The sequence below is a fragment of the Aulonocara sp. 'chitande type north' Nkhata Bay genome, linkage group LG14, assembly GCF_057382095.1.
Source record: "Aulonocara sp. 'chitande type north' Nkhata Bay isolate Kocher_YH1m ecotype deep benthic linkage group LG14, A_spYH_male_GT1.1, whole genome shotgun sequence".
Classification (NCBI taxonomy): domain Eukaryota; kingdom Metazoa; phylum Chordata; class Actinopteri; order Cichliformes; family Cichlidae; genus Aulonocara; species Aulonocara sp. 'chitande type north' Nkhata Bay.
Window position 1 is genome coordinate 11,735,481 of NC_141357.1, and position 16,301 is coordinate 11,751,781.

The window sequence follows — 16,301 nt, forward strand, 5'->3', positions numbered from 1 at the left end:
TACACGAATGTTGTTTGTGGCTCAAGATGACTTTATGTCATCCATAAGGGATGCATTTGACATATGTTTAACATATTATAGCCCAACAAGTTACTTATAGCACTTTAAATATGAGCAATCGCTTTTTGGCAAATACCGGAAATCAGTTTTTGGCAGACAATCACTTTTTGGCACAACACAGGAAATGGGGACTGTATGTGCTTTAATCGCTTACATGCGAGTATATTCCCTTCAAAGGTAACCAAAGCGTTTACTTTGAAGATTTGTTGTACGCTGAGAATGGGCTTGCAGTTGTACTCCGAGTGGAAAATCCCTACCTGCGCGTTAATAGTACAACAGAAACGTAATCGTAAAAAACTTTCCCCAGGCTATTTTCTGAAATAAAGAGAACACAAGCACTTTCGCCATAGTAACAGCGGTAAACTATGCAGCCAATGCAAGTGGGTCGTTCCTAATATTTGGTGCCACCTGTGAAGCCCACCCGTGACAGAATATAGTGTATTTGTGGAAAAGTTATTTCTGCAAGCTTGTCTTACACTATTAACCCCTTTCTATCATATACATCAATTATACGCTACCCAAACCGTTAATTTCTGTAAAATATTCAATGTTTTCTTTTTTAATTATTTATTTCTAGTAGGAGTAGTGCTTGTTTGGCTTCTGAAGTGGGAGATGCCAAAGTTTGAAAACCACCGAGCTAGTGAGCTATTCAGCTTCAGCTGTCAGAGATCTGTAAACTCCAAATAACCACATAATCAGCCATCTATGCCTTAATCAAGGTCTCTGGACTAAAATGTTAATCAAGACCTGCACAGAAATGAGAAGGAGAAGGATTTGCTGGTTTCTGTTCTCTTTTGTCTCTTCATGTTATAGTTCTCTGAAGCCAGCCCCTTTCCTGCAGGAAATTTTATATTCCTGTTCATGAGATCACTGCTTCCCGTATTTCAGTTTTGCGTGTGTGTGCTTGTGCCTGCATGTGTGGGTAAGTGTTCACTTCCTTCATCTCTGACCGGATTGGAACAACAGCAGGAGAAAGGAAATACAACATAATTACTGAGTAAAAGAAAGTGAAATACCGTGAGCCCACTCTGATTTCCAGAAAGTGTGGCAGCATTTAAGAATCAGCCGTAAAATGTAAGCACAAACTCTCTTAGGGGAAGTGATGAACGGCAGACAAAAACACCGTTAAACACATCTTTACAGTCAGACATGTATACCTATCTCCTCGGTGTCATCAGCTTCGTCTATGTCTTCCATTCTGGTAAGTGATCTCCTTTTGAAACTCTGACCAAAGTTCTCATTACATAAAAGAAAGTCTCTCTTCTTGCCTTAAGTTTTTTTTTTTTTGTTGTTGTTTTTTTCTGGGGGGGTTGTTTTGTTAAAGCACTCGTGTGAACTCTCCATCTTCAGTATTCTATAATAAGATGCCATTTGCCATGTGTTTGCCTTAAAAGCTGTGGTAATCACGGTCATGCCAAAGCGTACTGCGTGCATCTAGTTCTTTGACATGTTTGTTAAGCTCCGTGCCTTTTAAATGTGGCCGCCATATGCGTATTTTATTCTGAATGACGTGTGTTTCACTGCATATGGAAATTAGCAGATGTACCAAGTTAAACAAAAACATGTGCGTGTGTGTTTATGTTCGCTGATTATTAATGTGTTTTAGTGGTTATAATCTAACCAGATTGGGACAAAGGAGCACCAAACTGCACGAGTTTCCTTGGCTACACATTCATGTTCCGCTACAGTGACTTAAATCTAAATTCCTTCTTTTAGGTCTCTGTGCTGAAGAATGCCAGCTTAGTATTTTGGCAAAACGCGAGATGTATTATGTGCCAGAAGGGGGCATCTTGTCATTGTCCTGTGTAGTTCAGCACTGTGGAAACAACTGGACCGGTGCCTGGATGTGGGAAAATTCAACATATGATGTTAGGAAGCCTGTGAAGGAAAGCGAGAGACACCATTTGACCAACAAGACAATTTCAGCCAGTCAGACAAAGCTATTCTTAAACATCCAGAGTGTCAACCAGTCGGATGAAGGTTCCTATGGATGCATGGTTGTTTGGGATATAGGTATAAATGAAAATGGACATCGCACGCACGTGAACATTACTGCAGGTACAGAGAATGACATATAATGAAGTGCATCACAGTGCATCTGCATTTTGGCCAGCAGGTCTTACTGCTTGTCATGTATCCTCCTCATCATATAGCTCTCGTCACAGGTCCCTCTCCAAGGAAACTCCTGCACAGGGTTTTGATCTGTGCTTGTGCATTACTCTGCCTTCCCATCATCCTGGAATTGGCTCGCTGTCTGAGCTCAGAGGTCAAACCACAGCCACTTCCCAGGGCAGAGGTCATATATGAAGTTCCATATGCAGCCCAACAAACCATCTCGGCTCCACAACCTCCACCTCGATGCCCGGTACCACAGAAATGCAAAACACCCCCTCCCAAAGGTATATCCTGTGTGTTTCCTTTTGTTAACCTGTTATGAGGCAATACTCAGAACGGCAATTTTTACCATGCTGTCTTTTCTTCTTTTTTTTGTTTTTTGCAGTTCCACCTAAAGTCAAGAGGAAGCCAGAAGTAAGTGAACGTACTGTTTCAATACAGTCCCTGAACATTGGGAACTCACTGACAGGCTTGCATCTCCTAAACTGTGCCCCCCCCCCCTTACTTTTCACAATGCTACAGGTGATGTATGCAGTGATTTCAGAAGGTGCACTGAAGCAGCAGGGAGCCACGAGACAGCCTGCCCATTCTGCAACTGTCTACTCATCCCTGAGATTTGACAACCACTAATGGAGTTATGCATTATTTTTATGAATTAAATCATAAAGTTATATCCTTTCATATATATGTCTTTACGAAACACTGAACGTGGTAGCTGCCACTTCTCGTGTTTTTTTGTTTTTGTTTTGATGCAAACTGCATCTTTGATACAAGCTTGATACTCTGCATTTCGTGAAGTCTTTAAAGTGACAGTTTACCACAGAATCAAACACAAGTTTTTCCCTCTGGCCCATATTTGCTATTTTTCCATCTAGACTTTTTTGTGGGGGGAGGGTGTGAGGTGCTAGTTACAGATGAATCTCCCTGTACTGAGCAGTTTCATGTAGGAACTACTCTTCCTGCCAAATTACAACCGCCAGCCACATCACCTGACCGAAACAAGCCAGCAGCTAGCTAGTAACACAGGACAGGAGGAGAGAGGGAAACGCCTGTGCTTATTATCTCCTACCATACTGTCATACTGAGCAGGAGCCTCTCACCACAGATGCAGCTTCCTTCTAAAAAACCAAAACACATGTATAGTCCTGTAAGGTTTTCTCGGGACTCTGTGCAGTCCTATGAAAAACTAAGACCTTTGCTGCTTCCATAGGAATTAAAAGAGTAAGTAGCAGCCAGGTGCAGTTGATCAAATGCATCTGATAAACTGATGACCAGGTGTGAACGCCTCGATGAGAGCCGAGGTTTGGGCAGTTTGGAGATCTGGAGCATTCAGGTGTGTGTGAACACTTTGCCAAGGAGGGAAGACATCAGCAATGTTCTTAAAGAAGCAATTGCTGCTGCCGGGAAGATCTACATAACAGAATCAGCGGGTTGGGTTAGATGTGGATAAAAATGAACAAAAACAGATGAGCATGGCTTTTTTGGATGTTTTAAGACAAGAAAACGTATTCTCTCTAAAAAGAACATAGCAGCACGACTTAGGTTTATGAAATTGCATCTGAATAAATCTGAGGACTTCTGGAACAATGTTCTTTGGACAGATGAGACCAAAGTGCAGCTGTTTGGCTGTAATGTACCGCACCATGTTTAGGAAAGACCAAACACAGCATATCAGCACAAACACCTCATACTAGCTCAAGCACGGTGGTGGAGGGGTGATGTTTTTGGCTTGTTTTGCAGATACAGGACCTGGGAACCTTGGAGTCAGTAAGTCAATCGTTAACTCTCCTGAATACCAAAATATTGTAGAGTCAAATGTGAGGACATCAATATGACAGCTAAAGTTGTGCTGCACCTGGGTCATGCAGCAGGACAATAATTCCAAGCAAAGCAGCAAATCTACAACAGAACAGCTGAGAAAGAGAAAAATTGATGTGTTGCAACGACCTGGTCAAAGTCCAGACCTCAACCCGACTGATATGCTGCGACGGGATCTTAAGAGAGCTGTGCATAAACAAACCTCAATGAACTGAAGAAACATTGTAAAGAAGAGTGGGCCACAATTCATCCAAAAGGATGTAAGAGACTAAAAACAGCTGCTAAAGTTTATTTTGGAAGCTATTTAATAACAGTGTGGACTTACTTTTCCACAGGACTGTATGGAACTACTTTAGGTAGGAACCAGAAAAAGAGCCACTTTAAAAAAGGATCACTTTCATGTAATGTTACATATAATAAGGAGATACTGCATCGCCCAGCTGTACCACCCTGAGGCGCTACAGTAAGCAGACTCTGCTCTGTGAGACGATTTCACAGATCTTCTGGTTTGTATTGTTAAAAATGTGATCACATTAACTGCTGTCAGAATAATGTGATGGCGCTGCAGTTTCAACAAAATGTGAAACAAACTTCCCTCACATGTTCAAATATATTACACATTAAAGTATAGACAAGAAAAGCACCCGTGTGGAGAGATTGCATTAAAAAACACAAAACAACAGAAAACCTGAAACAACACAAATATGACACAAAATACAACATTTTATTTTAGAATAAATTCTCAATGGCACATTACATAACCAAATATACATATACATGTTTAGACATCTTTTAACTTAATACATTTCCTTTAATCATTTCACCATTAATTAGCGTACTCTGCAGTAACAATTTTTACATGACATCGATGCAAAAAAAGTTTAATAACTTAAGCGTATTAACAAAGGAAAGGCTGCAGGGCTTTTTTTTTTTTAGGCAACACCTGCTACAAACTATATGACATCTGAACTTCCCCAGAGGATTTCTATCCCTGCTTCCCTTACTCGAGGTAATCACCGACCGAGGGCAGCGTGTGTTTGGCAACACGCCTGCCTCTAGTCTTGATAAATTAGAAAGGTACTACTCAAGTTAGAACAGCTTCCTGGCAAGTTAAAAGGTGACCTACATGTAAATCACAGAGGGCGTTTGTAATTTGGGTGAAACTAGCTATTAAACCTTTTACACTCTTAGGCCAGCCTAAACTACAGGAACTGTTCCCTACACAGTAAGATTACACCGACATTAACACACACCAGCTTGATTGTTTTTGGTCACACTGGAAGCGAATGTGTGTGTTTTTATGCTTCTTTTCCAGGCTAATGTCAGTTGAAGATTAGACCCGTGGTCCTTCTGTGCCTGCGAGCACCAACTTTGCAGTTTTTACTTATATTTTTGCAACAGCTAAGTCCTTTTTTTAAAGGCTCATAGTTTACATTCAAAGTGTTTTTTGTAACTTCATAGGTGGTTCGTTATAACCTGAACTTCATATTTTTCAAGTCATCCTCATCAGCTCACATCCTGGGAAAAACCCTGGAGATGTCCTAAAGAGCTGCCGTACGTACACGCCGATACACCGAGCTAGCGAGTTTCAATGGGAGGTATCAGAAGGTGAAATGTTTTCACTGAGTGCAACATCTATTTTGAGCAAATGTGGGTGTAGCTCGGCTACCCACAACTGTGCTGTAACCAGATCCCCGTCCTCTCACATAGTGAGACGCACAGAGACGAGACGGAGGCTGAGAAAGAACGTGTCAGCGGCGAAAAGGGCTTTTTCTATGTGTGTGATAGATTGTAAGGCGCAGCTTTGGCTAAAAGAAGCTTGTGGCAAAATGTGTTGGCAGTGCCCCTCCCCACCCCGCCCCCCACCCTGCTCTTGAGTTCAAGTCTATGAAGTTGCCCCTACGGATACAGAAATGCTGTCCTAGGAGGAGACACGTCACGTTTATAGTGCAGTAGACACAATGCAGCAGCTAGCGGGATTGCAAAAAGCCTCGGCGAAATCAAAACTTGTTCTCTGAAAAAAGCATTTACATTATGCAAAGAACAAGCTCAGAGAGCACAGTGGAGAAGACTCCAAGCCGCGGCGCCTCCGAGGTCTTGCTACTGCGAGTCTTCTGTGCGCAGTTTTCGTCTGTTCAAGGGCGAAGGCAAATACATCCTGATGGCTAATGATTTCTTTTTTTCTTCCTCCACTGGGCACTCAACAGTCAGTGAGATAAAGGTTAACAGTTCGGCCATAAACTCGTGTCACAATTCTTCTAGGAGGTCATCGTGTTTCTCTCTATCAAACAAGACGCTTGAGGAAAAAAAGCCGAGCTCGGCTTGAACTCACAGTATCACAGCCACGCCAAAGACCCTCATGAAAGGTGGATGAGCAACGGTGCAGCGAGCATCGACTAATCTGTAGCTAAAGACTGGTTAGAAACAAAAGCCAAAATGTCAGCTGCTTCTCCTCCCTATATACTCACAGTAGTTTCAGTTAGATTCTAGTGTGCGGGGGACTCGGTAACCTTCTCAGGTTATCCTTGGCATTGGGAAGTAGTTCTACAGTGATTTTGTGGTTGTTGTTGTGACTTTTTTATTTTGTTGTCGTTGTTTTATTTTTTTGCAGCTCTGTCAGCAGGCGCTGTCCCTTCATTGTGCAAGGTTGGGGTTTTTCCGTTCCACTCAAAGCTACTCAGACTGAAAGAGAAAAGAGGGAACAAAAAAAAAACAAAAGAGGAGAGAGCGTTCAGCACACGTCTTTCAGTCCGGGTTTATTACCCAACATCAGCTTGAGTGTTTCAGTCACATTACAGAGTTCCAGAGATAATGAGATGTCTATAAGATAGACAAAGTGTTAAAAAACAGACAGACACACACACACCAGGGGACTTTTTGGCATCGCTGCCAGCGTTCTGCCATAATTATCTTAATTTCAATGTCGAACTTTCTCTCTTTAAAAGTTTTATGGAGCTTCTGTCTCAAAAAGTTGGAAATATCCTACTGAAAAACCTTAACAAGGCAGTGTTCAAGTATCAGACTTACAGTCGTGGATGAGTGGCTCATTTTGTCAAAGCGGAACTTCAAGTTTGACCTCGGTGAAGTCTTAGTTTTTCCATCTGTGGAAGGAAAAAAAGGGAGGAGACGGAAAGGAAACAAAGGAAATGCTCATTAGAAAATGAACTCATCCACCTCTGGCGTATCATTCTGTTCAAACTGGACTAAAAGCTAGTCCACAAATGCGTCGTGAATTTAGGCTTACCTGTTGGACTGCGGCACATGATGACAGGGGTGCAGGACCCTTGGCTTTCTATGTTGAGTGCGGGGCTGAAGGCAGAGGAAGAAGCTATGGGTGGATGGCTGGCCTGAGGGAAGGAGAGAAAGCGGGAGGACGAAAGTTAAATATGGACACAGACGTACGGGGGTGGGGGGCTAAAAGAGGTTCTCTGAAACGAGGGAGCAGAATTTTGCTGAAGCTGAATTTAACTTGGCCCTCAGCAAAGTGGGAAACATTGCAAGGAGTTGGGTAGAGCTGGCTTGGAGGGAGAAATGATCATAAAATGGGTTAGATTAAAATAGGTGATGTAGTGTCTTAAGTTTATTTCTAACTCAATATTTTGATTCCCGCATTCTACTAGAGTCAATCTGCATTCTTCATAGTTAAAAATAGTTTTGCTAGCTAACACAGACAACAATTCACACCTTCAGTCAGTTTAGAATCATCAACCTAACCCCAGTAGCTACACGCTTTTGGGTGGAGTAGTTGGAGAGAACCCACACAGACGCAAGAAAAACACAAACTGAGGTGAGCACGACTCTCGCAGACATCATAAACACACCAAAGCAGAAAAAAATGCTTTAGAGAGACAGTGCATAGGTTAACATGGTAAATGGACTTGTTCTTATATAGCGCTTTTCTATTCTATCTGAGCACTCAGAGCGCTTTCAAAGTAGATTAGCATAATAGCTCTCCTAGAAGTTTTTTAGGGGTAAAGGTTTTGAAATATATATATATCTATATCTATATATATCTATATCTATATATATATCTATATCTATATATATCTATATCTATATATATTAGAGATGGCACGATACCACTTTTTTATGTCCGATACCGATATCATAAATTTGGATATCTGCCGATACCGATATGAATCCGATATAGTGTTTTTTAATCAACAAAACTGTTTTTTAAATATCTTGCTGCATTTTGTATAAGTTCATACTCAAGTTTAAAACAACAACTACACTAAAGCTATTCTGTTATACCTGTATCCAAAAAAAATATTTCATAGTTCAGCAATACTGATCAATCTAATAAACTTAAACCTACACCATCCTCCCTATTCTGGTATTTTAAAGAGTACTTAGCATATATATTAAGCAACCTAACTAATAGGGTTCCAACTCCCAGCAACAACAAAAATAAATAAATAAATAAAAAATAGGGAACCACCCCTCACGCTCCACCTCATGATGCTTAATCGACGTAATCAACCTTAATTTGATGCAGTGTGAAAAAAAAATGCACAGAAATCAATTATTTTTCAAGAAATATTAAATAGATTCAACATCTTTCTTCAACAAAATTGCAGACTGCACAGATGGTACCTTCACAAAGGAAAAAGTACTATAGCTTACTAGGGTATATATATATATATATATTAGACTTAATAGTTACTATATACAGTAATTGACTTCTATTCATTTTGCATCAAATTAAAACTTTGGCTGTCAGATAATTATTTATTAAAAGCTAGACATTTTAAATGAGAATAAGAAAGAAAAGTATGTCTTTGTGCCCCCTTTTCCCTGTTAATGCCCTATCGGCCCCCCTGGCTAAACTTTGCTAGATTCGCTCCTGCACAGTTACCAGCCGTCAGCTACGTAGAAAAAGATCCTGGAGTATAAAGTAATATTAAATAAATTCTAACAACAGCTTATAGGGCTTAAACGTGCTGCTGTTGTTCAGCCGCTGGTTTCCTCTTTCTGGTGCAAAGTGGGCCAAAAGCAAACAAGAGAGACAGACTCGCGACAGAAAAGCCGATCAGCTGATCGTTAAGCAGTTTCATGATTGAAGTAGCAGCAAGAAGAGGCAGTCGTTTGTTAAGCTTAACACAGGAATGCTTTACAAACATTCAGAGATGGACTTACACACTTGCTTTACTTCTCTCGGGGATAACTTTGTCGGAGATGAAATGCCGGGTTGCTAGCGAAGCTCCAAATGCTATCCAGACCACCGACAGGTCCCGCATGCCACAGCCGCTCTATCACGTGATGCATACTGCTCCGACGTGCTAACCTGAGGTGAGTTACGGCGTGTTGCAAGTTTTGTGAGGTGCTTTCGTGATATTTAATGGATCGGATTACATTTTTTATTTTTCTCCGATATCCGATCCAGTAATTTAGGTCAGTATCGGACCGATACCGATACGTAATATCGGATCGGTCCATCTCTAATATATATATCTATATATATATATATACACTAAACAAAAATATAAACGCAACACCTTTGTTACTGCTCCCATTCCCCATGGGATGGACGTAGAGACCTAAAATTCATTCCAGATACACAATATAACCATCCCTCCCAAACAGTGGTCACAAATCAGTCCAAATGTGTGGTAGTGGGCACATCTGCCATATTGAGATAATCCATCCCACCTCACAGGTGTGCCACATCAGGATGCTGATCTGACATCATGAGTAGTGCACAGGTGTACCTCAGACTGCCCACAACAAAAGGCCACCCTGGAATGTGCAGTTTTTTGCGCTATTGGGGGTCTGGGGACCCAGAACCGGTCAGTATCTGGTGTGACCACCATTTGCCTAATGCAGTGCAACACATCGTCGCATGGAGTCTATCAGATTGTCAATTGTGGCCTGTGGAATGTTGGTCCACTCCACTTCAATGGCTGTGCGAGGTTGTTGGATATTCGTGGGAACTGGTACACGCTGTCGTATACGCCGGTCAAGCACATCCCGAACATGCTCAATGGGTGACATGTCCGGTGAGTATGCTGGCCATGCAAGAACTGGGACATTCTCAGCTGCCATCTGCCCTGAACAATGTGAACCATGATTCATCCGTGAAGCGCACACCTCTCCAACGTGCCAGACGCCATCGAATGTGAGCATTTGCCCACACAAGTCTGTTACGGCGACGAGCTGGAGTCAGGTCAAGACCCCGATGAGGACGACGGGCATGCAGTTGAGCGTCCCTGAGACGGTTTCTGACAGTTTGTGCAGAAATTGTTTGGTTGTGCAAACCAATTGTTCCAGCAGCTGTCTGGGTGGCTGGTCTCAGACGATCTTGGAGGTGAACCTGCTGGATGTGGAGGTCCTGGGCTGGTGTGGTTACACGAGGTCTGCGGTTGTGAGGCCGGTTGGATGTGCTGCCATATTCTCTGAAACGCCTGTGGAGACGGCTTATGGTTGAGAAATGAACATTCAATGCACGGGCGACAGATCTGGTTGACATTCCTGCTGTCAGCATGCCAATTGCACGCTCCCTCATTGCTTGTGGCATCTGTGGCATTTTGCTGTGAGACAAAACTGCACATTCCAGGGTGGCCTTTTGTTGTGGGCAGTCTGAGGTACACCTGTGCACTACTCATGATGTCAGATCAGCATCCTGATGTGGCACACCTGTGAGGTGGGATGGATTATCTCAATATAGCAGATGTGCCCACTACCACACATTTGGACTGATTTGTGACCACTGTTTGGGAGGGATGGTTATATTGTGTATCTGGAATGAATTTTAGGTCTCTACGTCCATCCCATGGGGAATGGGAGCAGTAACAAAGGTGTTGCGTTTATATTTTTGTTGAGTGTATATGTATGTGTGCGTGTGTGTGTGTGCTAGCTAGCTAGTATGCTAGCTAACGAGCTAAATGTAGCATAAAGACTCTACAAATGCTAATTCACATAGTTCCAAAGGTTGTAAAAACTAATGGACTTAAAAAAGTAAAATAACAAAAAAACAAGAACTGAGCCCTACAAACTTTACAAATAGTTTTAATCTGCTGCTTCAAGTCTCTCTATTAGCTAATAAAGACTGCGTTTTTCTTCCCATCCAGCCTATCAGATTCTCCCTTGTGATGCCCGCTGGTGTACTTTACTGCTGCATCAGGCACTTAACGATTACTTTAACAGTTTTCTCTGGCATTTAAGCCGTGTCTCTATCTCTCTCTGAGAGTTTCTACTGCGTAGGGATCATCTGTGCAAGCTGATCTCCTGCCAAACACTGAGGAACAATCTCACAGCGTTTCTCAGGTAACATAAAATAACACCTTGAAGCGGTTTTATCTGATACAAGGCGATCAAGTAGAGCTGCAATCATCATAATTGACATGCGCTTACTACGAAGCAGTTCTTAGTAATTATAGACTATTTCATCCACGACACTGACACCACCAACAACTTCAAACCTTTGGTTCTGACTCCGTACAGATACGACAGAATATTAGGGCCACATTAAGAAAAAAAAATAAGTCAAAATTTCGAGATTAAACTTGAAATACTATTTTGAGATGATGTCGTAGGCTGCTATTCTTCCTCTGCCTTGTGTAGATGACTTAGCAAAACAACTTGATCAGCTGTCTTATTGTGTCTTGTGCTTCAACATGCATCCTCTTTGCTGCACGAGGGTGTAACCATCTGTATGTTTGTATTTGTCCATTGCCACCTAATGCATCTTGCACAAATCCGACCAACTCTTCCAAGTTTGTGCGATTTTTCCTTCAGACCAGATGCAGCTTTCTGCACCATCTCTTCAATGTTCTTATACTTTAAAAATGTAACTCTCAACAGCACAACACATTTTCTTTCGTTCGTTCCTTCTTTTCAAATGAATGAATAAAAGTTTGGGCTCACCGTCTCCAGTTCTTCCAGAGCTTCTGTTTCTCCCGTGGTGCTGCTGAAGCTGCTGGTGCTGGAAGAAGAACGAGAAATGTTCTGCCTGCCGCCGCCGCACTCCTTCAGCTTGACAAACGGCCTGTTGAGGAGCAACCGTGAGTAAAATTTATACTGACGTGAAAAAGCAAACATTAAGCAGTATTGTTAAAGTATTCTTTAGATAAAATCAGCTTGGGTCTCACCTTTCTTTGTTGGGACAGATCTCAGGTGAGCTCGGATTGGATGATGTCTCTGATTTCACGTCCTGGGACAGCAGGCAGCTCTCTGCAAACTTTTGGTCGCTGCATACAAAAAGCAAATCCGTAAGTCAAAAGGTAGCTGTTTAAAAAGACTGTAACAGTAATAACTTCTGAATGCAGGGACCTTTAACCTACCCACGCGTGTGTTTGTCTGAAGAAGTTTCTGTGCTGGAGTGGAGACGGGGGAAGAGACCCGAGCGCCGTTTCACAGGGCTCTTCAGGGGAGACTTGGCTGACAGTACAGGAGGCTGCGGATAACAGAATAAAGAATTTGGCTTCTCTTAGTATTGCAGCACTTTAAAAATGTTCCCCAAAAATCCTCCAACATTAAATATGGATGAGTAAATGAACAAGAACCAAAGCTTTTAGCTCAAGTCACATCTTGCTGAAGTGAACTCACAGTGAAGGTGCTCTTTGTGCATTCGCTGGTGCTCTGCGGCAGACCTCCACCACTGAGGCTGGCTGGAACACCACCTCCTACACCGGGGCTTCTGTGACGGTGAGACCCTACCATAGTCTCCATGGAGTGGCTTCTGACCCGCATGGCTCTCTGGAGAAGCAGGAGAAAAGAGAGATGAGCTCATGATGAGGGAGAGGAGGAGGTTAAGGAGTAGAAGCAAGTAATGGAAACTGTGTGAAATAATGAAGTTGGGGGGAGGCAGTGTCAAGAAGGTGACCACAAGGGGGCGCAGTTGTCCAAGAAGAAGAGAAAGTGAGTTAGAGAAGAAAGAGTACTGTAACTGTGTTACACTCATTATTTATATCATTGGTTCATTGATGTAAAAGGAGTTTATGATAACTTCCGGTCGGTAACATTCAAATCAAATGTCGATACTTTTCCCACCTTTGCTATCTGCCTCAGCTATGACCAGCTCAAATTCACACACACACAAACAACATCATATGAGATCGTCTTTATTTATCATCATATAATTCCCCCACGTGCATTTACAGTGACACAGAAAGGTAATACACAGCAACCGCCACGACAGCAACAATAAGAGCGCCCCCTGGGACCGACTGCACAAACTGCAAAGCCGCCGTCCACAACGCCTGCGAAGAGCGATAGAATCAAATGATTACATTGGTTACACATTTTCGTGGCGACAAACAGAGACACACATTCAAGACGGTCCTTTTAAAGACACTCCAGCCTTCAGTGAGCACGTGCAATGGCGGTGTGATGGGCTAGAGAGATTTAGGTGGCTGGTGAGAGGAAGCAGAGGAGAAATTCATAAAGAGAAAGGCACAGTCTCATACAGATTTAGCGCCGCAGCGTTTTGCATGTTCACATGCTCACACTGAATACACACACACACACACACGCACACACACTGTGAGTATAAGGTCAAAATTCTCGAGCACTGAGAAATCCAGGAGCGTCTGTGATAACAATGGTTTAACGCCTCAAGTCATCTTGCAGACCTGTGACATTTCGCTGACCTACAGCGAGCAAACCTGGCACTCTTGTGCTGTAATGACGGTGATTAAATAAATGTCACAGAGCTGAGAAAGGATTGAACGATGTACTTTTTGTCTAGGCTCATGTTCACCTTGAAGGACTCCAGCAGGCCTCCGTGTCCCCCGTTCTCAAGCTTGTCCTCCTCTCCGACCTGGCCCAGACCAAGCGCGCTTTGACTCTGTCTGTGCAGCTCGTCGTGGAGATTGTCCAGCAGCGCGGCTCGTGTTCGCCCCTGAAATCAGTTCACACACACACACACACACACACACACAAGCAGGAACGCATCGGGAAAATGATTAGGGATGAATCGGCAGAGCGGAACGAAGGCATGCTGCGGTGTTTTGGTGTAGCTGTGCGCGCGTGTGTCACCTCCAGTTTGGCGAATTTGTCAGATTTGTAGCAGGCGTTTTCAGCATTGATCAGCTTTGTCAGCAGGAAGTCTCGAAACTCTGGGCCCTAGAGAGCGACAGAGGCGAGGAGGGAAGTTGATGAGCAACAAGGAATGGGGAGGGTGACAATGAGGAAAGGAAAAGGTGACCTTAACGATATACAGACAACAGTGCCTCAGCTCATTGTGCTGTGGTGATCATGAGCGTAAATGATTTAAAAATCCCATCTGCCTCAAATTCCCCCTTTTCATCCTCTTATTCTGCAGTGAGCAGCTTTATTATTGACTGAATGCTGAAACCAGTGTCTCTAATTTTTTTCTGCATTGGACTTTTGCTTTTGTGACAGAATCCTGAAATAAATCTTTCATCCTTCACTAAGCAATAACTTTGTAGAGATACTGAATACCTGTGACTGTATTTTCTTATTATATAACCTTTGGACATTTTCTCCATGAACAGGAAGTCTACAGCTTCTTACCTACTTTAAGATTGGCATCAATCTCCTAACCAACTCTCTGCTGGAAATCTAAAAAGTGTATTTTCACATGCTGCAGATACCTTTTACTGAAAGGCAATCCGTGCTGCAGGTCAGCGTATCATTTCCTGCCAAAAGCACTACTCTTCTTCTTCATATTGAGTGACTGGCTGCCAGCGAAGGATATCAGTTCATTTCAGTGAACTTTAGCTTTTCGTCAGCACAAGTCATTGGAGTCAAGGTCAAAAAGTTGACTCTGCCTGGTGTGTTTTTGGTAGTGTTTGCGTGTGTGTGTGTGTTATTCTGTCTGTAAACAGCTCAAAAGGTTTTCAAGGAACTCTGATAAAAACTGGGGGTGTAGAGACCTTGAAGTCCACCAAGGTCTACAATGATTTATTGACCAAAAAATGACAAAAAGCCTTAAAACTATTTTTTGTGATATAGAAAGTACCGTTTGACCTCTTCTTTATGGTCAAATAAGGTCAAACATTCATAAAATGACTTTTACCTTTAAAACTGTGCTTATATTTGCAAAATACATCCTTTGTTTGTATTAGCAACATTTGGTAAATGATTCTAGTATATGGGGAATTCTAAATATCATTTTTTAAATATAATGTGGCCACATTTGACCTCTGACCTCACATTTCCCTTTGTCTCAAGTGAAAACAAATGACATGCTTAGTTAGAAATATACTGTAGTATAATATTATATATAATATAATAAGCTCTAATTCATTATGACAAGTTATTTGCAAATCGTACCTATTATCCATTATCTACTGCCCTGTGACCCTTATCTGATTTTTACTGCACTCAAACCTCTTAAAAAACAAAGAAAACAAAGTCAATATATAGAAAATATAATATTATTCCCTTAAAAGTAAATACTGCCCAGACAGCGAGCTGCCTTGGTGGCGCTTCTTTTCATACTGAGATCACATCTGCCGCTCACCTTCTTGAAGATGGCTGGGTTTGGAAGGGGAGGTCCAAATGAAGGTACATCTTCCCTCGCCGTAACAGACACCTGTCAGCATAAAACAAGTAACAGCCACATGTTACTGTGGCCACCGGCCCACTACAGCACACACGCAAGGAGAGGAAGTATTTTCCTGTTTGTACCTTGTATGTCGTGTGCTCTGTGCAGGGGTTCTCTGCCTGCACCAGGACGTAGGCGTGCAGGAAGTTGGAGGCGATCATGTCCGGAACAAACGGTGTGGGCTCTTCTTGGAAGACTGCGGCGACAATGTCGTTTCCTATGTGCCTTTTTCTTTGGAGCTGAGGAGGAAATAATTACCTCGGGTCACCAGTTTTTGCTATGTGTTTATTTTTGAACACTTTCAAAATAAGAGCTCGGGATATGGCTTCTAGTTCTACACTGCATGAGCCCCTGAATTCAAGAAGGGGTCATATGGTTCTCGGGAGGATTTTAGAGACTTCACATCAAACCCTCAGCGATGGCTTATATAAGAGCAATTTAGTTTTTTATTAGGATGGCAAAGCTCATTGTCACCGAGCACTTTAAGACTACAATGAAGGTTTAAAAAGAAAAGATCTTAACACAAGATTTAATAACTGCCAGTGCAAGGCCCATCAGCCTTATCTCAGTGCTGGATTAGAATAAGAGGAGCGTGCTACATTGATAGCAAGTCCATAAAGTCTTCATGAAAATTCTCCTCTGAAACAGAGGGGAGATTTTATTGTTTAGAGTTCATTAAAATAATACATTTGCATGATAGAAAGGCCAGAAAGGTCAGTGGTTTAACACTGTGTGCAGATTTTGGTTGTGCATCTGCTATTTTCACACCTCGTCCATCAAGTGCCAGACAAGATTT

General features: G+C 42.4%; 2 protein-coding genes across 13 annotated transcripts in view; one reads left to right on the forward strand and one right to left on the reverse strand.

Moving 5' to 3' along the window:
- Window positions 1-445: 445 nt before the first annotated feature.
- Window positions 446-4,623, forward strand: LOC147314182 (uncharacterized). Of its 2 annotated transcripts, none has more exons than XM_086260939.1 (5): window positions 446-1,261; window positions 1,777-2,118; window positions 2,214-2,459; window positions 2,561-2,589; window positions 2,698-4,623. In XM_086260939.1, the coding sequence occupies exons 1-5, from the start codon at window positions 1,210-1,212 to the stop codon at window positions 2,803-2,805; spliced, it is 777 nt and encodes a 258-aa protein (XP_086117065.1). In that variant the 5' UTR covers window positions 446-1,209; the 3' UTR covers window positions 2,806-4,623. The 2 variants fall into 2 exon arrangements, with proteins under 2 accessions (XP_086117065.1, XP_086117066.1); XM_086260940.1 differs by having other exon boundaries at window positions 2,226-2,459.
- Window positions 4,624-5,858: 1,235 nt separating this feature from the next.
- rap1gap2a (RAP1 GTPase activating protein 2a) overlaps window positions 5,859-16,301 on the reverse strand; it is an 88,889-nt gene continuing 78,446 nt past the window's right edge. For 10 of the 11 annotated variants that reach the window (XM_086260959.1, XM_086260957.1, XM_086260961.1 and 7 more), the window contains 11 exons: window positions 15,589-15,744; window positions 15,422-15,493; window positions 13,972-14,058; window positions 13,694-13,834; window positions 12,541-12,690; window positions 12,276-12,388; window positions 12,084-12,182; window positions 11,860-11,980; window positions 7,238-7,340; window positions 7,021-7,094; window positions 5,859-6,675 (listed from right to left, as the gene is read on the reverse strand). In XM_086260959.1, the coding sequence (XP_086117085.1) occupies window positions 6,667-6,675; window positions 7,021-7,094; window positions 7,238-7,340; window positions 11,860-11,980; window positions 12,084-12,182; window positions 12,276-12,388; window positions 12,541-12,690; window positions 13,694-13,834; window positions 13,972-14,058; window positions 15,422-15,493; window positions 15,589-15,744 (1,125 nt within the window). In that variant the 3' untranslated portion in view covers window positions 5,859-6,666. Of the gene's footprint in view, window positions 6,676-7,020; window positions 7,095-7,237; window positions 7,341-10,160; window positions 10,398-11,859; window positions 11,981-12,083; window positions 12,183-12,275; window positions 12,389-12,540; window positions 12,691-13,693; window positions 13,835-13,971; window positions 14,059-15,421; window positions 15,494-15,588; window positions 15,745-16,301 lie in introns of those variants that run through there. The other variant, XM_086260968.1, reaches the window with a different exon arrangement.

Bases quoted from the DNA above. Each gene is read 5' to 3' on its own strand.
- LOC147314182 (XM_086260939.1), top strand. From the start codon at position 1,210: ATGTATACCTATCTCCTCGGTGTCATCAGCTTCGTCTATGTCTTCCAT. The intron at 1,262-1,776 runs GTAAGTGATCTC...TCCTTCTTTTAG, and splicing joins CGTCTATGTCTTCCATTCTG to GTCTCTGTGCTGAAGAATGC. The intron at 2,460-2,560 runs GTATATCCTGTG...TGTTTTTTGCAG, and splicing joins CAAAACACCCCCTCCCAAAG to TTCCACCTAAAGTCAAGAGG.